General features: G+C 48.5%; 1 protein-coding gene across 1 annotated transcript in view; it reads right to left on the minus strand.

The window, feature by feature from the left end:
• The window catches only part of col21a1 (collagen, type XXI, alpha 1), a 639,396-nt gene that overhangs the window by 301,024 nt on the left and 310,790 nt on the right, over positions 1 to 27,582 (minus strand). The window contains exons 11-12 of the mRNA XM_085996520.1: positions 8,648 to 8,701; positions 8,501 to 8,554 (exon numbers count right to left, since the gene is read on the minus strand). Of these exons, the coding sequence (XP_085852646.1) occupies positions 8,501 to 8,554; positions 8,648 to 8,701 (108 nt within the window). The remainder of the gene's footprint in view (positions 1 to 8,500; positions 8,555 to 8,647; positions 8,702 to 27,582) is intronic.

Consider the following 27,582-nt stretch of genomic DNA (forward strand, 5'->3'; position numbering starts at 1 on the left):
GTCAATCATCACAGCCCCAGAACATCACTGCAGGAGTTCCTCAGGGCAGTGTCCTAGGCCCAACCATCTTCAGCTGCTTCATCAATGACCTTTCCTCCAACATACGGTCAGAAATGGGGAGGTTCGCTGATGACTGCACAGTGTTCAGCGCCATTCGCAACTCCTCAGATAATGAAGCAGTCCATGCCCGCATGCAACAAGATCTGGACGATGTTCAGGCTTGGACTGATGAGTGGCAGGTAACATTCGCGCCACAGAAGTGCCAGGCAATGACTATCTCCAACAAGCGAGTCTAACCACTTTCTCTTGACATTCAATGGCATTACCATCGCCGAATCCCCCACCATCAACATCCTGGGGGTCTCCATTGACCAGAAACTTAACTGGACCAGCCACATAAATACTGTGGCAACAAAAGCAGGTCAGAGACTAGGTATTCTGTGGCCAGTGTCTCACCTCCTGACTCCCCAAAGCCTTTCCACCATTGACAAGGCATAAGTAAGGAGTGTGATGGAATACTTTCCACTTGCTTGGATGAGTGCAGCTCCAACAACACTCAAGAAGCTCAACACCATCCAGGACAAAGCAGCCCGCTTGATTGGCACCCCATCCACCACCTTAAACATTCACTCCCTCCATCACTGGTGTACTGTGGCTGCAGTGTGTACCATCTACAAGATGCATTGCAGAAATATCCCGGATGTAGTGCTGAAGGCCTGTGCTCCTGAACTTGCCAAACTCTTAGCCAAGCTGTTCTGTAGCAGTCAGTGCAGACTCCATGGATTTTAGATTATGAACATATACCTTAATTAAAAACTGGACAGGCTGTTTTGGGGGGGAAGCAGTGAAAAACCACTCAAGCTGAAGGTGACTCACGTAACCAGGTTGCATTCTTATGGAAACGAACTGTCCTTGGGAACAATGGCCCGAGAGGCCCACTCCCAAGTCTTGAATAACAAGGCTGGCAACTCATTGTTTCTGGAGAAGATGAGCTTGTTAAGTTAATCAGCTGGGAGATCGAAATGAGTTCGAAACCATCCAAACCTATGAGGAAGCCTGGAAACCATTTCCCTGAGACCATGGGCAGGATTTTCATTGGGCCGTGGAGGCGGGATTGGAGGCGTGTGGGGGGTTAAAATCCCCAAATCGGGGGGCACGAACCCATCCCGCACCCAACTCGCCTCCATGCCAGTTTCAAAGGAGCCGGGTATACGCACCGCACTGGGACCCACCTCCCCGAGGCGGGAAGGGGATTAGTGCCAATTAACTGCCTGTTAACAGGTAGTTAACAGGCAGTTTTTAGCCTAATCCCTATTTTTAATGTTGAAGTGTGGGATTCCCAATGGCTCCAAACCACGCCAAGTTAGAGGAGGCGGACCGTCGGGATGAAGGGTTTGGAGGGGTCGAGATGTCCGGTGTTCAGGTGAGTGATGGGTGCATGAGTGCAAAGGTAAGTGTGTTTGGTGTGTGTAAAGTGCTTAAAGAAGTTCTACTAACCTTTACTTACCTTTACAGCCATCCTTCCTTCAGGTCTCGGGAGTTCCTCATCTCACCGGCACAGAAAGCAGATTGGCTGCGAGCTGTCAAAAATTGCAGCATTCAGATTTCTGTTCCAGGGAGATCTCTAAATCAGCCTGAGAGGAAGGAATTAACTTAGAGTACAGATTGTCAGTGTTTAACAGCTTCAAACAGCTGTGAAACGCTGATATTTCATCTGTCAATAGGTCTTGACAGATGAAATATCAATCTGTGATGTCACCTGTTGCCGGGTGGCCCTTAATTGGCCTGCTGAGCCCGCTGGGTGGGCTCAACAAGGTCAATCAAGTCAAAATCACGTGGGTTGGCTGGAACTCAATGGCGGCGGGACTACAACCCCGAAAGTTGTACTCCCGCCTCCTACCCGACTCCTTAATGAAAATCCAGCCCCATGTGTCCATTAAAACCACAGACAGCGGTCTGTGTGTTGGAGGGGTATATTAGAGAACAGTTTGGATAGCTCTCTCTCCTGTCCTCCATACAACGGAACGTCAAGAGGAGCTGAGCCTTGCTCTTCCAACCGAGACGGACTTCGACTAAGGCTGGGACTCGCATGCCGCAAGACCGGTACGGAACTAGGTAGCTGAGACGTATGGGAGGAAGCTGCAAGCAAGATCAAAGGGCAATCTAGGTGAGTATTGCCGAGCCTACATGCCCACAAGATCACTTAGCTGTGTGAGGGGGTGCCTGTATGTTCTGACCAAACCAGAGGGGGTTTAGCCTTGGAAGGGTCCTGTGATAGTTTTGTTCACAGGAGTATGTTTTTAGGTCATGGTAAATCAGCACGGCAGGGGCTTGTTGGACAAGTCAGGGTTGTACTGTTTTAAACTGTACTGTTGTGTTCACACCGCTCGTACTGTATGCGAGTGGAGTGGTTTTTGTCAACCTTAATAAACACTGTACGAGTAATCTGTCCTCAGTAATCCCTATCGTCCAGAACTTGTAGTAAGGGGGTTTGCATGCTTGCTACGGGTGGGGCGAAACCACTTACAATAATTGGCGATTGCGGCAGGGGTCATAGGAAATTGGCCACCACAAAAACCGGTTACAGTTCCAGCAGAGCTACAACACCAGCCTCTACCAGACAATGTGGAAAATTTCCAAGGTATGTCCTTTCAACAAAAAGCAGGACAAATCTAACCCGGCCAATTACCGCCATTGTTTCCTTTAAGCTGTGCAGCCGCATGGCAACACACCATTCCAGGTGTCCCACGCAGCTGTTGAGCCAGCTTTTAAATTGAAAAAAACGCACATACGCAGACTTTTGGTTGGGCCACGCGGCCCAAAATAAAATTACTCTGACACTTTGATTACTGTACTACCTGCCTACTCCAATCATTGGCAAAGTGATGGAAGGAGTCGTCTGCAGTGCTATCAAGCAGCGCTTACACATTAATAACCTGCTTGACGCTCAGTTGGGGTTCTTCAGAACCACTCGGCTTCAGGTCTCATTACAGCCTTGGTCCGAACCTGGACACAAGAGCTGAATTCCAAAGTTCTCTCAATTCAGGAACTGTTCCTTTAGATTGGAAAATTGCGCCTGTCACTCCGCTATTTAAGAATGGCAAGAGAGGGAAACCAGGGAATTATAGACCAGTTAGCCTAACATCTGTTGTCGGGAAATTGCTAGAGTCTATAGTTAAGGATAGGGTGACTGAACACCTCAAAAACTTTTAGTTGATCAGAGAGAGGCAGCATGGATTTGTGAAAGGTAGGTCATGCCTGACAAACCTGATTGAATTTTTTGAGGAGGTGACTAAAATAGTGGACAGAGGAATATCTATGGATGTTATTTATATGGACTTACAGAAGGCATTTGATAAAGTCCTATAAGAGACTGTCAACTAATGTAGAAGCGCATGGAATTGAGGGCAAGTTATTGATTTGGTTAGGAAATTGGCTGAGTGGCAAGAGACAGGCAGTAGCGATAATGGGCAGCTACTCAAATTGGCAGGATGCGACTAGTGGTGTCCTGCAGGGATCTGTGTAGGGGCCACAACTATTCACAGTATTTATTAACATCTTAGATGATGGCATAGAAAGTCATATATCCAAATTTGTCGATGACACCAAGATAGGCGGCATTGTAGGCAGTGTAGATGAAAGCATAAAATTACAAAGGAATATCGACAGATTACATGAATGGGCAAAACTGTAGCAAATGGATTTCAGTGTAGGCAAATGTGAGGTCATCCACTTTGGACCTAAAAAGGATAGAACAGGGTACTTTCTAAATGGTGCAAAGCTAAAAACAGTGGAGCTCCAAAGGGACTTGGGGGTCCAGGTACATAAATCATTAAAATGTCATGAACAGGTACGGAAAATAATTAAAAAGGTTAATGGAATGCTGACCTATATATCTAGAGGACTAGAATACAAGAGGGTAGAAGTTATGCTGCAGCTATACAAAGCCCTGGTTAGACCACAACTGGAGTACTGTGAGCAATTCTGGGTACCACGTCTTAGGAAGGATATATTGCCCTTGGAGGGAGTGCAGCATAGGTTTACCAGAATGATACCTGGACTTCAAAGGTTAAAGTACGAGGAGGTTAGGGTTGTATTCCCTAGAATTTAGAAGGTTAAGGGGTGATCTGATCAAAGTTTTCAAGATATTGAGGGGAACAGATAGGGTGGATAGAGAGAAACTATTTCCGCTGGTTGGGAATTCTAGGACTCGGGGGCATAGTCTAAAAATTAGAGCCAGACCTTTCAGGAGTGAAATTAGGAAACACTTCTACACACAAAGGGTGGTAGAAGTTTGGAACTCTCTTCCGCAAACAGCAATTGATGTTGATCAATTGTTAATTTTAAATCGAAGATTGATAGCTTTTTGTTAACTAAAGGTATTAAGGGATATGGGCCAAAGGCGGGTATATGGATTTAAGTCGCAGATCAGCCGTGATTTCATTGAATGGTGGAACAGGTTCAAGGGGCTGAATGGCCTACTCCTGTTCCTATGTTCCAAGTTGATGTGAGAGTGACTGCCCTCAACATCAAGGCAGCATTTGAGTCTGGCACCAAGGAGCCCTGAAGTCAATGGGAATCAGGGAGAAAACTCTCCTGTGGCAGAAGTCATACCTGGCACAAAGGAAGATGGTTGTGGTTGTCGGAGGCCAATCATCTCAGCCCCAGGACATTGCTGCAAGAGTTCCTCAGGGGAGCGTCTTAGGCCCAGCTATCGCCAGCTGCTTCATTAATGACCCTCCATCCATCATAAGATCAGATGTGAGGCTCTTCGCACAATGTTCAGTTCCATTCGCAGTTCCTCAGATAATGAAGCACTCATTGCCTACATGCAGCAAAAGCTGAACATCATCCAGGCTTGGGCTGATAAGTGACAAGTAACATTGACAACACAGAATCTCAGCGGGGGCGGGGGGAAGAGGAGCAGGGGGTAGGTCTCGTGGAGAGATCGGAGACCTGGAAGGGGGGGAGGCCTCGTGGGGGAATTGGAGGCCTGGTGGGAGGACGGAAGTTTGGGGGGAATCGGAGGACTTGGGGGGGGGGTCTCCGATCGCAGGGGGTGGGTTAGGCAGGGACGCTGAATCCACGAGGTAAATGTAAAGGCACTTACCTCATGGATCCAGCAGTCCTCACCTTGCATTTGCTGGTGGGTTTTACAAGGCGTGCCAACCCGACCAGCTAAAATTAAATACAAAATGGAGTTTAAAGCAAAGACTTCCAGCCTTATTATAATAGTTAAATAGATGACCCGCCTCCTGGCAGCGGATTGGCTGCCCGACCCCCGTCCCACCTCCATTAAAACCGGAAGTGGGCGGGTTGGAGACGAGTTCACGTTGCGATTCAGATTTTTAAAACTTAACTACCCACACGTCCTCAACCCACCCATTTTTTAAAAGTTAAAATTCCCTCCATGGAGTATGTAAGATTTTTAATATATTATGCTAACAGATCACTTACCATTGTCTTCACTTGGAGTCAAAGCATATGCTACTTTATAACAAAAGGTGCATTATTCATTTTTTGTTAAAATGAGAACATTCAAGTCTTTCTCTCACACAGTTAGTAAATGCCCTGCTGTGCAAAATATTATTTATGTCTAGATGTTTGCATCACCTAGAGTAGATTATCCTTTTATAACATGGTCTGTTTTGTAATAACATTCAAGGAAATAATGCATAATTTGCAACAAACATATATTCCTCTAGGGCATAAAAACCCAAAAGGAAAAGTGATCCAACCATGGCTAACAAAAGAAATTAAAGCTAGTATTAAGTCAAAGCAGGAAGCTTATAAAGTTGCCAGAAAAAGCGGTCAGCCTGAGGATTGGGAACTTTTTAGAAATCAGCAAAGGGGGACCAAGAAATTGATAAAGGGAAAATAGAATATGAGCAAACTAGCAAAAAATATTAAAACGGATTGTAAAAGTTTCTATAGGTATGTGAAAAGGAAAAGACTGGCGAAGGTAAATGTAGGTCCTTTACAGTCAGAGATGGGAGAATTTATAATGGGGAATGAGGAAATGGCAGAGAAATTAAATAAATACTTTGTTTCTGTCTTCACATGGAAAGACACAAAAAACCTCCCAGAAATACGAGAAAATCAAGGGTGTGGCGAGAATGAGGAACTTAAAGAAATTATTATTAGTAAAAAAAAGTACTAGCATAATTAATGGGACAAAATGTCGATAAATCCCAAGAACCGGAAGACCTACATCCTAGGGTTTTGAAAGAGGCGGCCATTGGGATAGTGGACGCACTGGTTGTCATCTTCCAAAATTCTATAGATTCTGGAACGGTTCCTGCAGATTGGAGGATAGCAAATGTAACTCCGCTATTTAAGAAAGGAGGGAGAGAGAAAACGGGGAACTACAGACCTGTTAGCCTCACATCAGTAGTTGGGAAAATGCTGGAATCTATTATAAAGGATGCAATAACTGGGCACTTAGAAACCAATAGTAAGATTGGGCAGAGTCAACATGGATTTATGAAAGGGAAATCCTGTTTAACAAACCTATTGGAGTTCTTTGAGGATGTAACTAGTGGAGTAGACAAAGGGGAACTGGTAGATGTGGTGTATTTGGATTTTCAGAAGACCTTCGATAAGGTCCCACACAGGAGGTTGGTGAACAAAATTAGGGCACATGGAATTGGAGGTAATATACTAGCATGGATTGAGAATTGGGTAACAGACAGAAAACAACGAGTAGGGATAAACGTGTCTTTTTCAGGATGGCAGGCTGTAACTAGTGGGGTACTGAAAGGATCGGTACTTGGGCCCCAGCTATTCACAATCTATATCAATGATTTGGATGAGGGGACTAAATGCAACATTTCTAAATTTGCTGATGATACAAAGCTAGGTGGCAGCGTCAGTTGTGAAGAGGATGTGAAGAGGCTTCAAGGGGATCTCGACAGGCTCAGTGAGTGGGCGAGAACATGGCAGATGGAATATAATGTGGATAAATGTGAAGTTATCCACTTTGGTAGAAAAAAACAGAAAGGCAGAGTATTTCCTAAATGGTGAAAGATTGGGGAATGCAGATGCTCAAAGGGACCTGGGTGTCCTTGTACATGAGTCACTGAAAGTGAATGAGCAGGTGCAGCAAGCCATTAGGAAGGCAAATGGTATGCTGGCCTTCATTACAAGAGGATTTGAGTACAGGAGTAAAGAAGTCTTACTCTAATTATATAGGGCCTTGGTGAGACCACATCTGGAGTACTGTGTACAATTTTGGTCTCCTTACCTAAGGAAGGATATACTTGCCATAGAGGGAGTGCAATGAGGGTTCACGAGATTGATTCCTGGGATGGCGGGACTGTCGTATGAGAAGAGATTGAGTAAACTAGGCCTGTATTCTCTTGAATTCAGAAGAATGAGAGGGGATCTCATTGAAGCATACAAAATTATTACAGGGCTTGATAGGGTGGATGCTGGGAGAATGTTTCCCTTGGTTGGGGAGTCTAGAACCAGGGGCCAGAGCCTCAGGATAAAGGGTAGGCCATTCAGGACTGAAATGAGAAGACATTTCTTCACACAGAGGGTGGTGAATCTTTGGAATTCTCTACCCCAGAGGGCTGTGGAGGCTCAGTCATTGGGTATATTCAAAACAGAAGTCGATAGATTTCTGACTAGTAAGGGCATCAAGGGATATGGCAATAGGGCTGATGAATGGAGTTGAGGCAGAAGATAAGCCATGATCTCATTGAATGGCGCAGCAGGCTCGAAGGGCCGAATGGCCTACCCCTGCTCCTATTTCTTATGTTCTTATGTAATAAGCCGTGTGCTATAATGTATTTTCCACAGCATAGTGTAAAATACATTAGTTGGAAAAGTTGGAAGCTGTGGCTTTATGGCAGAAGTTCTGCTATTACTGTTGAGAACCCTATAATGATAGGGTGTATTTATTCAGGGTTACATTGTTGTTGTCTTTTCTGTAACCTGCACTCCCTTTGAGTTCCATTCCCTGATAGGAGCGTGGAACCAGTGAATTTTCCCTATATGATTTGAGCAGTCAAGTACATGCTAAATAATTGGCCGGAATATCTACTAACGTGGTTAAAGTCATGAGTAAATTTTATAAAATGAAGATGGTAGTATGGAGAGAATGAATAAAATCCATTAGTCAGTTGATTCCATTGTACTTTATTGTCAATGGCAAAGTGAAAAGATAATTTGATTTATATGCGCTTAGTTACTGAAATCCAATGTTAACCTTGAGAGAAATAGTGAGAAAACAGGATGGGTTAGAGCTTGACTGTGCAATAATATAAAATGGGTGACAGCGAATCGGCAGCCCGTTTTACATCGCTCAGAAATTTTCACTTTCATCAATGGAATTTCTATCACCCATTTTACACTATCACAAAGTCAAGATCTACCCCGATGAGTGCAAACTATTATTCTTTATATTTGTTTTGTTGCATAAGAGTAAATTAGTTCAATTCTCATTCTGAAATTTGTTTATTATAGCATATAGTAAATGTGTTAAACTGATTCCTACCGGAACACCATGCCTCCCCTCCTCGCCCTTGTATCCATGAAACCCACGCAATCCCTATAAAAGGCATCCATGAAAATTAGTAAAGAAAACTGAGTTGCAAAGTGAACGTAAAGTGTCTGGTATGATTCACTAAAGAATGATTCTTACCTGAATGCCTTGGGGTCCTGGTACCCCAGGGTTTCCAGGCAATCCTGGAATTCCCTGTAAAATAATATCGACATTTTAATACAGTAATCAAAATTCAGCAAAATCTATGGATCTATAAATTGTAATTTACTTAAATACAATACCATAATGTGTGGGCATTTAAATGTAATGCATTTTAGACATGAGACAGATTCAATGAGCCAGGAAAGAAGTACATTAGGGAGGATACTGAATTTTTGCACAATTCACCATACAAATAACCTTAAGCGTCAGCTTGGCTCAGTAGGTAGCACTGTTGCTGTAATGTATGTACCTTTAAGGGGAGAACTATTTTTTGCAGCTCCTGTATACTGTAGTACCAGCAGTGACCACACCTGTATATAAACCTTGAGTAGGGATCTGCACAGTTAGTTCTAGAGTAATCCTCATTCAGTAAACACCTGTTGATTGTTCCCTGCAGTCTCTTGTCTAATTATTGAAGGACACAACATCAAGATACACGGATCTAACATTGGCGACGAGCAGATTCAAACCTACCTGCAACTCTGCATCACCTCCCAGGGATTCGCTCCTGGAGAACAGTGGAAGAAGGCCGAGTCCAGAAGCACGGGCGTCGACCACGGGAAACCCCCCAGTCATCCAGCGGAGATTGAGCATCGCAGGGGAGGCTGTCGAGAGCCAGGCTTGGCTTTCCAGCACGGTGGTCCAGCGAAACGGGCTGGCAACAGGTACTGTGCAGACCCTTCCCGGACAGCGGCGGCTAGAGCCGACCGACGGCACAGAAAAACGCCGAGCAGCGTCGACGGGGGAGAGAGAGAGGGTAGAGCGCACAGGGCGCAGCCGGTGTTCAGGACCGAGCGGCGTCAACGAGAGAGAGCAGAGCGCAGCCGGTGTTCAAGGGCCGAGCAGCGTCAACGGGGGAGAGAGGTGCGCAGGAAAACGCGCAGAGCGCAGCCGGTGTTCAAGGGCCAAGCAGCGTCAGCGGGGAAGAAAGGAAAGCATGGGAGGCGCCATTTTGAGCCGCAGCAGGGAAGAAGGGAGAGCGCGGGAGACGCCATTTTGAGCCAGTCTAACCACATCCAGGGATGCCGAAGAGTGGCAGTGTCACAGCGTTCGACAATGAAGTCGAAGATTGGACGACATATGTCGAACGCATAGAAGTGTACTGCAAGGCAAATGAAGTGCCAGCTGACAGGAAAGCGCTGGTATTGTTGAATTCAATGGGTGCAAAAACGTATGGCTTACTGTGAAACCTAGAAACCCCAGAGAAGCCAGTGGAAAAGGATTTTGAAAACATAGTGTCAATCCTACAGGACCACTTAGACCCCACACGGCTGCTGATAGCGGAAAGATTTAAGTTTCACAAAAGGAACCAGCATAAAGATGAAAGTAATGCTGAGTATTTAACAGAACTGCGCAAGCTATCGAAACACTGCCAGTTTGGAACGGGACTAGCAGATACTTTAAGGGACAAGTTTGTGTGTGGGCTTCAAAGTGAAGGAACCCAGAAACGGCTTCTATCAGAAAAGGATCTTACGCTGGACAAGGCTTTCAGCATGGCAGTATCACACGAAGCAGCAGCACGGGGCGCGGCAGAGATACAACGGAGACCGCAAGAATATGGCACAAATGAAATGTCATATGGAACAGTGAAGTGCTATCGCTGCGGCAGAACAACACACGACCATAAGGATTGCTGGTTCAAGGACAAAGTGTGCAGACAGTGTGGAAAAGTAGGACACATAGCAAGAGTCTGCAGGTCGGGAAAGAAAACCAGCAGCAAGAAATCTCCACAGGAGAAGTACAAGAAGGTACATAAGGTGACGGAGAGTAGTTCAGACAAACAGAAAAGTGATACAAACTCCAGAAGCAAGGAGCTGGGTTGTCTGAAACTACATAATGTGATCAAAACGGAGGATCACCAAACTATCTGGGTCACGCTCAAGATAGCAGGAGTCCAAGTGAAAATGGAATTGGACACAGGATCAGCCCTAACAGTCATAAACCGAAGGGACTACAAGCGGCTATTCTCACATATACCCTTGAGAGATACAGAGATTGTCTTGAAGACGTACACGGGGCAAAAAGTCTACCCCAAAGGAAAAAGAAGGGTGAACGTTATATATAATGGCAAGGAAACACCAAAAATGGACCTATATGTATTGCCAGATGGAGGACCACCACTACTAGGACGTGAATGGATCCGGAAGATACAGCTAGATTGGCATTCCATACAAGCACTGACTGTAGATGCCAAAAAGGATGATGACGTCACACCTGGACGACTGTCAAAAATGCTAACTGACGCACAAGAAGTGTTCCAGCAGGGACTCGGAATACTAAAAGGCATAACAGCGATGATCAAAATAGAGGAAAATGCAAGCCCAAAGTTTTTTAAGGCCAGACCGGTACCTTATGCGATCCGCCCAGCCGTCGAAGCAGAGCTGGAAGGTTTGAAATGTTCAGGAGTACTGTCCAAAGTGGACTGGAGCGAGTGGGCTACACCCATCGCTCCTGTAATGAAGAGGTCATTGAGTAATACGCCTGGGGAACCAAAGAAGGTTCGCATCTGTGGGGACTTTAAGGTGACAGTGAACCCAGTCCTTCACACTGTACAATATCCGCTTCCGCGGATTGAAGATATTTTCACCTCGCTATCTGGAGGGAAACGCTTCACTAAGATTGATCTGGCCCAGGCGTACCTGCAAATGGAGGTAGAAGAAGCCTCAAAACAGTACCTCATGATCAACACTCATAAAGGTCTCTACCAATACAACCGGCTGGTGTTCGGGGTAGCATCAGCTCCGGCTATTTGGCAAAGGGCAATGGATCAAGTCCTGCAAGGGATTCCAGGGACTCAGTGTTATTTGGACAAAATCCTGGTCACGGGCGAAAATGAGAGTGATCAGCTCGCCAACCTGGAACAGGTGCTCACTAGATTGAAGGAATATGGGCTCCGAGCTAATCGCCACAAATGCGAGTTTTTCCAGAAGCAGATCTCGTATTGTGGCCACGTTATTGATAAAGAGGGGTTACATAAGTCCCCTGAAAAGATTGAGGCAGTAGTCAAGGCTCCGGCACCGGAAAATGTGTCACAACTGAGGTCGTTCCTCGGGCTGGTGAACTACTACCATAAGTTCTTGCCGAATTTGTCTACAGTACTACACCCACTGAACACCCTACTGCAAACGGGGGTACCATGGAAGTGGAATGACGAATGTAAACGAGCTTTCCAGAAGCGCAAAGAATTGATCACATCAAAAGAGGTGTTGGCTCATTTCAACCCAGCACTACCAATTCGGTTGGCGTGTGATGCATGACCCTATGGCATTGGAGCGGTGCTGTCGCACAAATTCCCAGACGGCTCGGAGAGGCCAGTAGCCTTTGCGTCTCGGTCACTAACCTCAGCCGAGCGTAACTATGCCCTGATTGACAGGGAGGCCCTCAGCCTAGTGTGGGGAGTGAAAAAGTTCAACCACTATCTGCACGGGCAGAAGTTCACCTTGCTGACTGACCACCAATCACTTGTCTCCATCTTTAATCCAAAGAAGGGCGTTCCGGTGATGACAGCGCAACGGCTACAAAGATGGTCCCTTTTTCTAGGGGCGCACCAATATGACATCGAGTATAAGGGCACGAAACAGCACTGAAACGCTGATGGGCTATCACGCCAGCCACTGCCTACTGCGGAGGAAGCACCAGCAGTGGATCCTGTCGAAATATTTTATTCGACTATAATTGAATGCTTGCCAGTAACTAACGCTGGTATAGAGAAGGAGACCCGAAATGACCCGACACTGTCTCGGGTATATGATTTGACGGTGAAGGGATGGCCAGCACATGGCGACTCACTGTTGCCAGCATTCTCATCCAGAAGAGAACAGCTGTCAGTATGCCAGGGGACCTTGATGTGTGGATCCCGAGTGGTAATTCCACCCAAGTTAAGGGAGAGAGTGCTCAATGAGCTTCACGAAGGTCATCTGGGAGGGGTGAAAATGAAAAGTCTTGCTAGGGCTTATGTGTGGTGGCCGGGGATCGATCAGCAAATCGAGGACCTGACAAAGAGCTGCTCAGGATGCCAGAAGGTCCAAAATGCACCACCACATGCCCCTCTACACCCATGGGAGTGGCCCTCATCTCCATGGCAATGGGTGCATATTGATTTTGCTGGTCCATTCATGGACTCAATGTTTTTAATAGCCGTGGATGCGCACTCGAAATGGCCTGAGGTGATCAAAATGTCCTCCACCACCACGGAGAAAACTATTGCAGTCCTACGGACCATTTTTGCCAGGAACGGCTTGCCAGAGCAGATTTGCTCTGATAACGGACCACAGTTTGTGTCCGAAGAATTTCGAAGATTTATGAAAAGGAATGGGGTAAGGCATTACACATCCGCCCCGTATCATCCAGCCACAAATGGATTGGCTGAGAGGTTTGTACAAACCTTTAAAAAAGCAGTAAAGGCCATGTGCGATGACGACATTCCACTGCAGCATAAGGTGGACAATTTCCTGTTAGCCTACATCGGGTGGATGCAGGGAAGATGTTCCTGATGATGGGTGAAACTAGAACTAGGGGGAATAGTCTTAGAATAAGGGGCTGCTCTTTCAAAACTGAGATGAGGAGGAACTACTTCACTCAGAGGGTGGTAGGTCCATGGAATATGCTGCCCCAGAAAGCTGTAGAAGCTATATCATTACATAAATTTAAAACAGAAATAGACAGTTTCCTAGAAGTAAAGGGAATTAAGGGTTACGGGGAGCGGGCAGGAATTTGGACATGAGTCTAGGTTTGGATCGGTCATGGCCCTGTGGGTAGCGGAGCGGGCCCAGGGGCCCTGTGGCCTGATCCTGTTCCTATTTCGTGTGTCTAATTCTGTTAGATTCAGGAGATGGTTCTGTGATAGTGGATTGGCGGTTAGGATCAGATCAGCCATGATCTTATTGAATGGCGGAGCAGGCTCGAGGGGCCGATTGGCCTACTCCTGCTCCTATTTCTTATGTTCTTATTAAATGCGACACATGCAGTCACCAACCAGACCCCGGCCATGATGTTCTTTAACCGAAGGTTGAGATCTCATCTGGATTTGCTCAGACCAAATGTACGAAGAGATGTTGAGAATAAGCAATTCCAGCACATCAATGAGAAGCCGACAAGGAGCTTCAATGCAGGGCAACCAGTCTTGGCCCGCGACTACCGAACAGAGAAATGGCAACCAGGAACGATATGCACACGGCAGGGGCCACTAATGTACACAGTGGATGTTGGGGAGAACATTGTGAGACGCCATGTTGACCAGATCCTAGAGTCACAGGAAGGAGTCAACCCCATGTCTCGCCCATACGTACCTGGTGATGAACCCGACGTACAGGTAGCATCTACCCCAGAAACAGTAGCATCGGAAGCGGATGAACCAACCGACGACAGGGGGCCAGAATCGCCTCCGCACCAAGAGCAAGACACTCGGGAAAGGCGCTATCCAGAAAGGATCAGGAAGCCTCCCCAAAGACTGAATTTATAAATGGACTATTTTCAGTTAATGTTGCATGTTAAAAGTGTTAATTGTAATTAGTTTGATATTTAATTGTTAAATGAGTGTTATGGTACTGTTAATCTAAAAGGGGAGGAATTGTAATGTATGTACCTTTAAGGGGAGAACTACTTTTTACAGCTCCTGTATACTGTAGTACCGGCAGTGACCACACCTGTATATAAACCCTGAGTAGGGATCTGTACAATTAGTTCTAGAGTAACCCTCATTCAGTAAACACCTGTTGATTGTTCCCTGCAGTCTCTTGTCTAATTATTGAAGGACACAACATCAAGATACACGGATCTAACAGTTGCTTCTAAGTCAGGCTTATAAATTCAATCATGCACAAAATCGGGGAGGCAGGGCGCATGCTTAGGCACCCATTCTGCACCTGAAAAATGGGCGCTGCACCATTGAATTTCTAAGACAGATGGTTTTAGATTCAAGCTCCTCTCCAGGACATAAGCACATAATCTCGGCTCACACTTCAATACAGTACTGAGGGAGTGCTGCATTGTCAAGGTGCCATCTTTCAGGTGGAATATTAAACCGAGGCCCCGTTTGCCTGTTGAGAAGGACGTAAAAGATCTCATGACACTATTCAAAGAGCAGGGAGTTTCCCCAGAGTTTTGCCCCAAATTCCTCCCTGAACCAACCTTTTACGAGACATTTTAACTGATCATACATCTCATTTGCCATCTGTGGGAACTTGTCATGTTCACTTGTACATCTTCTCTTCTTCTTAGGCAGTCCCTCAGAACCGAGGATGACTTGCTTCCACATTAAAAATGAGTTCTCAGGTGACTGATGAGTCCAATGCGGGACCTACAATCTCTGACACAGGTGGAGCAGACGGTGGTTGAAGGGGCGGGTGGGTGGAGTGCTTGGGTTGACGTGCGCTCTTTGTGCTTGGCTTCCGCTTGCTCCCGGCGAAGAGACTCGAGGTATTCGGCGCCTTCCCGTATGCTTCTCCTCCACTTTGTGTGGTCTTGGGCCAGGGATGCCCAGGTGTTGGTGGGGATGTTGCACTTTTCAAGGAGGCTTTGAGGGTGCCCTTGAAGCACTTCCTCTGCCCACCTGGGGCTCTCTTGCCGTGTCTGCACTCTGAGTACAGCACTTATTTTGGGAGTCTCTTATCGGGCATGCGGATGATGTGACCCGTCCATCGGAGCTGATTGAGTGTGGTCAAAGCTTCGATGCTGGGGATGTTGGCCTGAGCAAGAACACTGATGTTGGTGCGCCTATCCTACCAATGGATCCCCGATTATCAAAATCCACGACAAGGCCTTGGACAATGTGGACCACTTTCCGTACCTCAGGAGCCTACTGTCAGACATCGATGACGGAGTCCAACATTGCCTTCATTGTGCTAGTGCAGCCTTCGGTCGCCTGAGGAAGAGAGTGTTTGAAGACCAGGACCTCAAACCTGGCACCAAGCTCATGGTCTACAGAGCAGTAGTAATACCCACCCTCCTGTATGCCTCAGAGACATGGACCATGTACAGCAGGCACCTCAAAGCACCTCAAAGGCCCATGCTCTCATACGCTTCGGTGAAGGTGTTAACGATGGTTTGGAGTTCGACCTCCGAATGTGCACAGGCGCAAGCAGATGCACTTGTATGTATAACATCAGTGAATACATTTCCAAAATAAATGCCTGGATTTTGCAGGGCCGGTGACGGCCTATGTCGTCATAAGCCTTGTAAAAGGCCCCGCAAGTTCCGGGTTTCCGCATGCGCTGTGCATGAGCGAAAACAAAAACTTGACAGATCATACAAACCAACCCAAAAATCACTTTTGCTAGCACAGAGTTGGGCTATTTGCCCAAGTACTGCCCAACAAATGCCCACGAAATCCTTATGCCTGGTAAAAGCAGCCACAGGGCTTTCACCAGCGTAAGGGTTAATATAAATGTTAAATTAAAAATTTTAAAATAAAAAATCTTCCACAAACATTTCAAATTAGTTTATGTAAATTTTGGCCCGGATTAAAATGTTTAAAATTATTTTTCAAAAAATTAAATTTTTACTGTAAATGCTTCATTAAAGGGACTTTTAATTAAATTTTAAAATGGGAATGTTTATTTTTATTCCAGTTGTGTAAATTATTTAATTATTTAGGGATTCCTCATATGCTAATGGGGATTCCGTTCATGGATCAAATCACCATAAGCATAGGAGGAATCCTCCCTTCTGATTGGAGAATCTAGCCCACGTGATCTCAGGGACGCTTCCGAACCACCTGCATCCCTGGGATCCATGAGCCTTTACGGAGGTGTACGCCTGCAGGCCCAGGACCCGAAGTCTTTGAAGCCCGGGAGACAACAGGTAGGTTTGGATTTTTTCTTCAGGTCGGAGGTGTACTCCGGAGGTATGCCTCCGACCGCAAATTCCGACCCATAATTTATTGGATGTAAAGTGCTTTGAGACATTCTGAAGACATGATAAGACCTTAAATAAATACAATTTCTTCCCTTCTTCTTTCATTATCCTGTGAGGACATATATCAATATTTTGTAAGATCCTACTTTATATGGCAATGCATGAAATGAACCAGTCAAACTAATAGCAATATTATTATTATTATCACCACTGAAAATAACTTACTTTCCATTTTACAAACAAAAGTTCCTTAATTTACACATAATATAAGGACATAAGAAGTAGGAGCAGGAGTAGGCCATACGGCCCCTTGGGCCTGCTCTGCCATTCAATAGGATCATGGCTGATCCGAATCTAGACTCACGTCCACTTCCCTGCCCTCTCCCCGTAACCCCTAATTCCCTTATCTGCCAGGAAACTGTCTATCTCCATTTAATGTTGCAGCTTCTGCAGCTCTCTGGGGTAGCAAATTCCATAGATTTACGACCCTCTGAGTGAAGAAGTTTCTCCTCATCTCAGTTTTGAAAGGGCAGCCCCTTATTCTTAGATTATGCCCCCTAGTTCTAGTCTCACCCATCAGTGGAAACATCCTCACCGCATCCACCCGATCAAGCCCCCTCACAATCTTATATGTTTCGATAAGATCACCTCTCATTCTTCTGAACTCCAATGAGTAGAGTCCCAACCTACTCAACCTTTCCTCATACGTCAACCCCCTCATCTCCAGAATCAACCGAGTGAACCTTCTCTGAACCACCTCGAGAGCAAGTATATCTTTTCTTAAATATGGAAACCAAAACTGCACGCAGTATTCCAGGTGTGGCCTCACCAATACCCTGTATAACTGCAGCAAGACTTCCCTGTTTTTATACTCCATCCCCCTCGCAATAAAAGCCAAGATTCCATTGGCCTTCCTGATCACCTGCTGCACCTGCATACTAACTTTTTGTGTTTCATGCACCAGGACCCCCAGATCCCTTTGTACTGTAGCACTTTGCAGTTTCTCTCCATTTAGATAATAACTTGCTCTTTGATTTTTTCTGCCAAAGTGCATAACCTCACACTTTCCAACATTATATTGCATCTGCCAAATCTCTGCCCACTCACTTAGCCTGTCTATGTCCTTTTGCAGGTTTTTTATGTCCTCCTCACTCACTGCTTTCCCTCCCATCTTTGTATCGTCGGCAAATTTGGATATGTTGCACTCGGTCCCTTCCTCCAAATCGTTAATATAGATTGTAAAGAGTTGGGGTCCCAGCACTGACCCCTGCGGAACACCACTAGTTACTGATTGCCAGCCCGAGAATGAACCATTTATCCCAACTCTTTGCTTTCTGTTAGATAGCCAATCTTCCCCCCATGCCAGTATATTACCCCCAATCCCGTGATTTCTTATCTTGATCAGTAATTTAAAGCCCACCACCACCTTCTCAAGGGCAACTGGGGATGAGCAATAAATTTGGGATTTGCCAGCGATGCCCACATCCTGAGGATGAATATTTAAATCTGTAGATTTAAAAAAAAACCTGTAAAATGCTGAAAGCCTGTTTGGCCCAGTGGTAAGGGCATGAAACGGTTAAACTTTGAGGCACAGGAAAGGTGCCAGTCATCAAGTCTGCAGTTCTTGGCGAACACATTGATACTGGACAATGAAAGCTTTGACTCATGATTAGCTCTGAAAAGGACATTGACATTGAACTGTGAGGCCTTGAATCATGATTGGTTTCGATGGGAAAAATTAACATCTGGACAATGCTCTGAGTTTAACTGAAACAATGGGGGTCACAATCGACTTCCTGACATGAATGGAAGATACACAAGTCCCGAGCCGACAATCAGCCAACTGCCCATCAACAGTAATAGAAATCACATTGAATATGCGTTACAGAAAGCGGGAGAGGAGATATCTTCGGTCTCACAACTCTGTACACCTCTGGTGATTGAATTACAGGTTGACGAGGTGTGAATGTCGGAGAGTTCAGCAAACCGACAATCGAAACTGGTTGGGGGAGGCCCAGTATGGGGCCAGGTGACTAAAAGAACTATAAGAAGGAACCACACGACAGCTCTCTCTCTCTTTCGCTCGGAAGCTCTCTCTGGGAAGCTCTCTCTCTCTCGGAAGCTAGCTCTGACTACAGAAACTGCCAGGTGTAAGAAGGAAGGGAAGACGGTCATCTTCAGTTCCCAGCCTGCAATCGACGTCGGCCACGACCAGCCGGACAGGTGATTGTAAGTATCAGTTGACTCTACAAGGGGTTTACGCTGTATAGGTAGCTGCAGTCAGATAAAGAAGGACGGGGACAGGTCATCTCCGATCCAGGCCTACAATCCACAATGGTAATGACCGGCCGTATGGGTGATTGTAAGTTTCAGCCAAATCTCAACAGGTTTTTGCCTGTGTTTTGTTGGTTTTAATAAACTAACAGTTTTGGATTGAACCTAAACCTTTGTGTCGTCTTGTAGGAATGTCTCGTTCCTATCCAAAAGACTGAGGTCCACTCAGGTGAACAAATAAACGAGGTTTAATGAAAAGTAACAGAGTTTAACAGGTAACTACAGGAGAACATCGAATATAGGTCTAGTCAGTTCGGAAGCTCCATGAGGACTGCTGGGGCGGTCCCGTGGCTGACGTCATGGCGTCATCATGTTTTTCCCGCCGGTGGGGGATCACGTGATGAATGGCATGACGTCATCGCATTTACCCGCGCTATTAAAGTGATCGCGCTCTGTACATGTAAACAGTGAAAACAAAGATACAGACTCAGGCTGTAGCCAACATATTATTAAAGGGAATTATATACAATTGATTGGAGTCTCTTAGTGGCTCCGCCACATGCGCCCCCCCAGAATTGTCTTTAATAGCAAAAGTAAAACGGCGAGGAGGCCTGACAAGCCTGTCAGATCGACTTCTGTAGCCTTGAAGTGGAAGCTGATGGACGGCGGGCGAGCTGGCGGGTGGTAGCGTTTGATCTGGCACGGCGACTGTGGGCGGTCGGCCACGTTTCGGCGGTTGTGCGATCTCAACTGTGCGGTCAAGGTCCAAGTGAGCCGGCCTCAACCGGTAAACCGAAATGTGGTCCGGTTTACCACCGACATCGACCGAAAAAGATTTGTCTCCCGGCTCTATCACACGCAACGGACCAGTGTAAGGGGGTTTGAGCGGGTCCCGATGAGCGTTGTGGCGGATAAACACATAGTCGGCGTTCTTCAGCTCAGCTGGGACGTGGGAACTCTGCAAGCCGTGATGCGATGTAGGCACTGGAGCGAAACTTCTGGCTGCCTCCTGGTGGCTGATGAGCTGCTGGGACGCCGGACCATGGCTCTGTTGGAGACGGAAGGAAATCCCCTGGTACGCGTAGCGGCTAGCCATATACGAGCTCCGCCGAGGACGATTGAAGATCTTCTTTAGGTGCCGTATGAAGACCCAAAAGGACCCATGGAAGCCTGTCCACCCAGCCCGCGCCTTGAAGGCTGGCTCGCAGTGCGGCTTTGAGCGACCTGTGGAATCGTTCGCACAGGCCGTTCACCTGTGGATGGTAGGCGGTGGTGCGATGTAGCTTGACGCTGAGCCCCTGAGCCACAGCGTTCCAGAGCTCCGAAGAAAACTGTGGCTCACGATCGGACGAGATGTCCGCCGGTACCCCGAAGCGGGTGACCCAAGAGGAGATGAATGCCCTGGCGACGTCTGCGGAAGTGGTGGAAGACAGAGGAACCGCCTCCGGCCATCGAGTGGTGTGGTCCACCATTGTAAGAAGATGAGTAAACCCATGCGAAGGCGGAAGTGGCCCCACCAAGTCCACATGCACATGATCAAACCTACGTTCCGGAATGGCGAAAGTGGCCAATGGAGCCTTGACGTGACACTGCACCTTGGCCTTTTGGCAGACCACGCAGGTGTTGGCCCAGTCGCGAACATCCATGTGCATGCCCCGCCACACAAATTTGGACGACATCAACCGTTGCGAGGCCTTCATGCCCGTGGATGGCGTCAAAAACTTTTCGGCGCCAGGCGACCGGGGCGATAGGGTGAGGATCTCCTACGGAGACGTCGCAGAGTAGCGTAGTGCCCACGGCATGGAATTTGACGTCGGCCGCTTGGAGGCTAGAGTGCTTGGTTCTGTAAGGTTGGACCTCCGGATCCGAGGCTTGATCCGCAGCCATGAGGGCATAGTCGATGCCGAGCTGGACTGCATGAACGGTCGCACGGGAGAGGCAATCCACCACCAGGTTGTCCTTACCGGACACATGTTGAATGTCAGTGGTGAATTCTGAGATATACGTCAACTGACGTTGTTGCCGAGCTGACCACGGTTCGGCGGTCTTGGCCATAGCGAATGTTAGTGGCTTATGGTCCACAAAAGCCACGAACGGACGTCCCTCTAGCAAGAACCGGAAATGGCAGATGGCCAGAAAAAGGGCCAGCAACTCCCGGTCGAACGTGCTGTACTTTCGTTCGTTTCGCCATAGTTGACGGCTGAAAAACGCCAGCGGTTGCCACGTCCCCTGCACCCACTGTTCCTGCACTGCGCCGATGGCGCAGTCTGACGCGTCGGTGGTAAGGGCTATGGTGGCACCTGGCAGCGGGTGTGCCAGCATGGTTGCGTTGGCTAAAGCGCCTTTGGTGTCGACGAACGCCCGGTCCATGTCGACCGTCCAGCTGATCGGGTCCTTGCCAGACTTGCCCTTGAGGGCCTCGTACAGGGGCTGCATGAGCAGAGCTGCATTAGGGACGAACCGGTGATAAAAAATTACCATCCCGAGGTACTCCTGCAGGGCCTTGATGGCCTATGGGCGCGGGAACAAAGTAACTGCCTTCACCTTCGTTTGCAGGGGAATTGCGCCGTCTGATGTGATGCGATGGCCTAAAAAATCAATCTGCTGCAGGCCAAACTGGCACTTGGCCGGGTTGATGATCAAGCCGTGTTGACTGAGGCGTCTAAAGAGGGTGCGCAAATAGCAGATGTGCTCCTCTTTATTAGGGCTGGCGATGAGGATGTCGTCGAGGTAGACGAATAGAAACTTGAGGTCCCGAAGCACGGAGTTCATAAAGCGCTGGAAAGCCTGTGCAGCGTTCTTCAATCCAAACGGCATCCGCAGAAATTCAAACAGGCCGAATGGGGTGATGACTGCAGTTTTCGGGACATCTTGCGGGTGTACGGGGACCTGGTGGTAGCCATGGACAAGGTCGACTTTTGAAAAAATGGTATTTCCTGCCAAATGTGCAGAGAAATCCTGAATATGCGGGATCTGGTACTGATGAGGAGTAGTGGCGACGTTCAGGCGTCGGTAGTCGCCGCAAGGCCGCCATCCGCCGCCAGGTTTCGGAACAATGTGGAGAGGCGAAGACCAGGGACTATTCGACCGGTGAATAATCCCTAGCCGCTCCATCGTGTCGAACTCTGCTCTCGCAGCCGCAAGCTTGCCAGGTTCGAGGCGTCGGGCCCGAGCGTAGACCGGGGAGCCAGTAGTGGTGATGTGGTGTTCGACACCATGCTTCGTGGCTGTGGAAGAGAAAGTGGGTCTGGTCAGGTCTGGGAAATCTCCGAGGAGGCGAGTGAAGTCATCCGGAGGTGGGGACACGCAGGAGACACTGCGCGCCACGGTGATACCGCGGTAGCACGGGATGGAGTGAAAAGTGACCGCATTGATCAACCAGCGGGGCCGTACATCCACCAGGAGGCCGTTGGCGCACAAAAAATCCACCCCGAGGATGGCTTGAGAGACTTTGGCCGTGATGAAATCCCAGTAAAACCGCTGGCCGCCGAAACACACCTGGACCCGCCGGCTTCCGAAGGTCCGAATGGCCCCGCCATTAGCCGCCTGGAGGGAGGGGCCGTGCCCCCCAACTTGTAGATCAAGATCTGACGCGGGTAGTATGCTACACTGCGCCCCGGTGTTGCAAAGGAAACGTCGACCAGATAGGGAGTTGTTGATGAAGAGGAGTCTTCCCGAATTACCGATTGCCATCGCAGCCGCGGGGCGCTCCTTATACTCGGTCCTCTTTCCACAGGGTGGCTGCTGTTTTTTTTTGAGTGAAAAGCTGCAGGGAGGGCGGCAGCATCTTGCTTTCACGCCAAAACGGGCGTGGTAGAAGCACAACCCCGCAGGTTCAGGGGCTGGAGCGGCGTCTGTGGGGGATGGGCGCCTTGAGACAGTGCAGTACTGCTGTGTCACCGTGAAGATCTTGTCCGCATCGGCGGCCAGCTCCGCGCAGTCGGTGACTTCCGACCTGGCTAGGGCAGCCTGCACTTGCTCCGGTAGCTGGCTGAGGAATAGCTCCCTGAAGAGGAAGCATTCCGGTTCGGAGTGCAGGAGCATGAGCATTTGGCTCATGAGCTCGGACAGCTTGGAGTTCCCGAGGCCGGGCATATTGAGCAGCCAGCGGGCACGCTCCGACTTTGTGAGCCCGAAGACCTGTAAGAACCGCGCCTTTATCGTATCATACTTGCGATCTTCTGGTGGATTCCCAAGCAGGCTGACGATCCGTGAGGCTGTGGCGCTGTCGAGGGCGGAGACCACGTGATAGTAACGGGTCTGATCCGCAACGATGTTCCTGATTGCGAACTGGGCTTCAGCCTGGATGAACCACGCAGCTGGCTGTTGCTCCCAGAACTGTGGTAGCTTCAAAGCAACAGCGTTCGATTCCATGTTCAGTAACTTCTGCGAAAACCGGTCGCAAAAGTCGGGGTCACCAATGTAGGAATGTCTAGTTCCTATCCAAAAGACTGAGGCCCACTCAGGCGATCAAATAAATGAGGTTTAATGAAAAGTAACAGGCCTAGAAATTGGGTTTTGGTTTAGCCAGGGCTTTAGCGCCGGAAGTTAGTGCCGGCGCTAAGTCCCCTGCGCGCGCCAAAAATTCAGTGGCGCCGCGCCCAAACGGCTGCCGGCGCTACTGAAGGGTCTTAGCGCCTGGAAAAGGGCGCTAACTGCCGTTTCGCGCCGCAATTCCGGCGCTGCGGCACCCGATGCGGTGCGGCAGGCTGGGGAAGTGCAGGCCTCCTCCTTCCGTTAAGGAGGAGCTGCCTGCACCCGGCCGCGGCCCGCGCAAATCTGCTTAAAAATGAGCCCGGCACCTCGGACAAGTGCCGGGCTTGCATCTGTTCCAGGGGGGGGCGGGAGAGAAGTCCGGGGAGGGAGCTGCAGGCAGGCGGCCGGCGGGAAAGCGGCCGGCCGCCGCGGGGCCTTTAATGCGCCGGCGCTAACTGCAGTAAGGCACCTCTGACAAAACGCTGGTTGCGGCTGCCACAGGCGAGGCGGCCGCAACTCAATTTCGGAGTTCGGGCGGGTTACCACGGCAACCGGGACGCTGCGCACACCGATGACGTCATCGGTGCCGGCGCAGCGCTACCGGAGCAACGCCGATTTAGGGCCCCAGGGAATTTCACTACTGGCCATAACTCCGGCGCAAGGCCCTCTAGCGCCTCAAATGAGGCGCTAAGGCTACTGAATTTTCAGCCGACAGAGTTTAACAGATAATAACTACAGGAGAACATCGAATATAGGTCTAGTCAGTTCGGAGGCTCCACGAGGACTGCCGGGGCGGTCCCGTGGCTGACATCATGACATCATCACGTTTTTCCCGCCGGTGGGAGTTCACGTGATGAACGGCATGACATCATCGCGTTTACCCGCGCTATTAAAGTGATTGCGCTCTGTACATGTAAACAGTGAAAACAAAGATACAGACTCAGGCTGTAGCCAACATATTATTAAAGGGAATTATATACAATTGATTGGGGTCCCTTAGTGGCTCCGCCACAGTCTACCATTTTGTTCCTGTAAAACCCAGAGTCAAAGAACCCTTGTAAGGACAAGGAAACCAAACACCTTACATATCCAAAATAACAACAGAAAATGCTGGAAAAACTCAGCAGGCCAGGCAACATCCGTGGAGAGAAAATAGAGTCAATGTTTCAGGTGAACCTTTTGTCAAGACTAAAGAAGCACAGGAAATGAAATAGATTAAGAGGCCAGGCTGGGAGAGAACAAAAGAGAAGAGACATTGGCCCAGAAATTCGGATCTCCACGGGTGCGTATGCATGGGGTACTCACCCGTAATCCCAATGGAAGTGCCGGTTTCCTGCATGCACTGCGCATGCGCGGGAAACCGGCACTTCCGTTCCCCTGAAAGAAGGGGTTCAGAGTTCGAACACATGCGCAGGAGAGGCTGCGCGTGCGCATCGAACTTCAGTTTTTTTTGCAGGTTTTCCCGGGAGGGTAAGTCTCCAGAAGTTACACATTTAAAAAGCAAGCGTAAGGCCTGCATTTTACAAAGTAAGTGGTGAATTAATTAAAATTAAAACATTTTTTCCACAGGTTTATTATTTTTAAATACTTTAAAGCAAGGTAAGTTTATTTTTAGCCCCGTTAGAAAATAAAATTATTTTTTCAAAAATTTAAATTATTGTTTAAAATAGTTATTTCATGTAATTTATAGTTTATTTTAAAAATGTGATGTTTTTTAAAATTTATTTGAAGATTTAGTGCTGTTTTGGGGCCGTAGTATTTATAATTTTGACAGCTCTTCTTGTCAAACTTATGAATGAAGCATTCCCTGCTATTGGCTCCCCATGGCCCACGTGATCCCAGGGGACGCATCGAACTAACTGCGCCCCTGGGATACGCAAGCACTGCGCGCCGGCAGCTGGACCAGGCCCCGGATCGGAATTCCACGGGGGCCCACAGCTCAATGGCCGGCGTGCAAGGTAAGTGCAGGTCGGGGGCTTACACCCGCGGGAAGCCCCCGACCCAAATTTCTGGGCCATTAAGAGGTATTCAAAACGAGACGAGAGGGTGATAGGACTAGTGGAGACACAAGACGGCTCTAGATTAGGTGTGAAATGCGCTGGCAGAATGGGAGACAGCTGCCATGTGGGAGAGAGAAAAAAAGAAGGGGGGGGGGAAGGCCAAAACAAAGGTGTGGATAAAAAATATAAGTAATAGGGGCCGAGGTTATGATCTGAAGTTGTTGAACTCGATATTGAGTCCAGAAGGCTGTAAAGTGCCTAATCGGAAGATGAGGTGCTGTTCCTCGAGTTTACGGTGAGCTTCCGTAGAACAATGCAAGAGGCCGAGGACGGTGAGGTCCGAGTGGGAATGGGGCGGTGAATTAAAATGACAGGCGACCGGAAGCTCGGGGTCACCCTTACGGACTGAACGGAGGTGTTCCGCAAAGCGGTCACACAATCTGCGTTTGGTCTCCCCAATGTAGAGGAGAACACATAGTGAGCAGCGAATACAGTATACTAGATTGCAAGAAGTACAAGTAAATCGCTGTTTCACCTGGAAGGGGTGTTTGGGGGCCTGGACAGTGCAAGGGGGGAGATAAGGGTAGGTGTTACATCTCCTGCGCTTCCATGGGAAGGTGCCAAGCGAAGGGGAAGGGGTGCTGGGGGTGATAGAGGAGTGGACTAGGGTGTCTCGGAGGGAGCGGTCCCTACAGAATGCTGAAAAGGGAGGGGAGGGGAAGATGCATTTGGTGGTGGGATCACTTTGGAGGTGGCGGAAATGGTGGAGGATGATCCGTTGAATGTGGAGGCTGGTGGGGTGAAAGGTAAGGACAAGGGGAACCCTATCGTGGTTACGGGAGGGAGGAGCAGGGGTGAGGGCAGAAGTGCAGGAGATAGAATGGACACGGTCGAGGGCCGTGTCAACCACGGTAGAGGGGAATCCTCGGTTGAGGAAAAGGGAAGACATGTCGGAAGCACTGGTGTGGAAGGTGGCATCGTCAGAGCAGATGTGGCGGAGACGGAGAAACTGGGAGAATGGAATAGAGTCCTTACAGGAGGCAGGGTGGGAGGAAGCGTAGTCCAGGTAGCTGTGGGAGTCAGTGGGCTTGTAGTGAATGTTGGTCAATAACCTATCCCCAGAGATGGAGACAGAGAAGTCGAGGAAGGGAAGGGAAGAGTCAGAGATGGACCATGTGAAGCTAAGGGAAGGGTGGAAATTGGAGGCAAAGTGAATTAAATTGTCTAGTTCAGGGCGAGAGCAGGAAACGGCACCGATACAGTCATCAATGTATTGGAAAAAGAGGTGAGGGAGGGGACCCGAGTAGGACTGGAACAAAGAGTGTTCCACATATCCCACGAAAAGGCAGGCATAGCTAGGACCCATGTGGGTACCCATAGCAACACCTTTGATTTGGAGGAAATGAGTGGAGTCAAAGGAGAAGTTGTTCAATGTGAGAACAAGTTCAGCCAGGTGGAGGAGGGTAGTGGTGGATGGGGACTGGTCTGGCCTCTGTTCAAGGAAGAAGCGGAGCGACCTCAGGCCATCCTGGTGGGGGATGGAGGTGTAGAGGGATTGTACGTCCATGGTGAAAAGGAAGCGGTTGGGGCCAGGAAACTGTTAAAGTGGCGGAGGGCGTCCGAAGAGTCGCGGATGTAGGTGGGAAGAGACTGGACAAGGGGAGAAAAGATGGAGTCAAGATAGGAAGAAATAAGTTCCATGGGGCAAGAACAGGCTGAAACGATGGGTCTACCAGGGCAGTCCTGTTTGTGGATCTTGGGAAGGAGGTAGAAGCAGGCTGTGCGGGGTTGGGGAACTATGAGGTTGGTGGCCGCGGGGGGAAGATCTCCACAGGAGATGAGGTCAGTGACAGTCTTGGAAACGGTGGTTTGATGTTCGGTAGTGGGGTCATGGTCCAGGTGGAGGTAGGAGGAGGTGTCGGAGAGTTGGCGTTCAGCTTCCGCTAGGTAGAGGTCAGTTCGCCAAACAACAACAGCACCACCCTTGTCAGCAGGTTTAATGACAATGTCAGGGTTGGATCTAAGAGAATGGAGTGCTGCAAGTTCAGAGGGAGGTAGGTTGGAGTGAGTGAGGGGAGCAGAGAAATGGAGACAGCCGATGTCACGGCGGCAGTTAGCGATGAAAAGATCTAGAGAGGGTACGAGGCCAGGTGGGGGGGGGTCCAGGTAGAACGGGAATTCTGAAAGCGGGAGAAAGGGTCAGCTGTGCGGGGGAAGACTCCTGGCCAGAGAAGTGGGCACGGAGATGAAGGCGGCGGAAAAAGAGCT

The sequence above is a fragment of the Somniosus microcephalus genome, chromosome 9 (assembly GCF_052327205.1).
Source record: "Somniosus microcephalus isolate GS21.2 chromosome 9, FLI_Smic_1.0, whole genome shotgun sequence".
NCBI classification, from domain to species: Eukaryota; Metazoa; Chordata; class Chondrichthyes; order Squaliformes; family Somniosidae; genus Somniosus; species Somniosus microcephalus.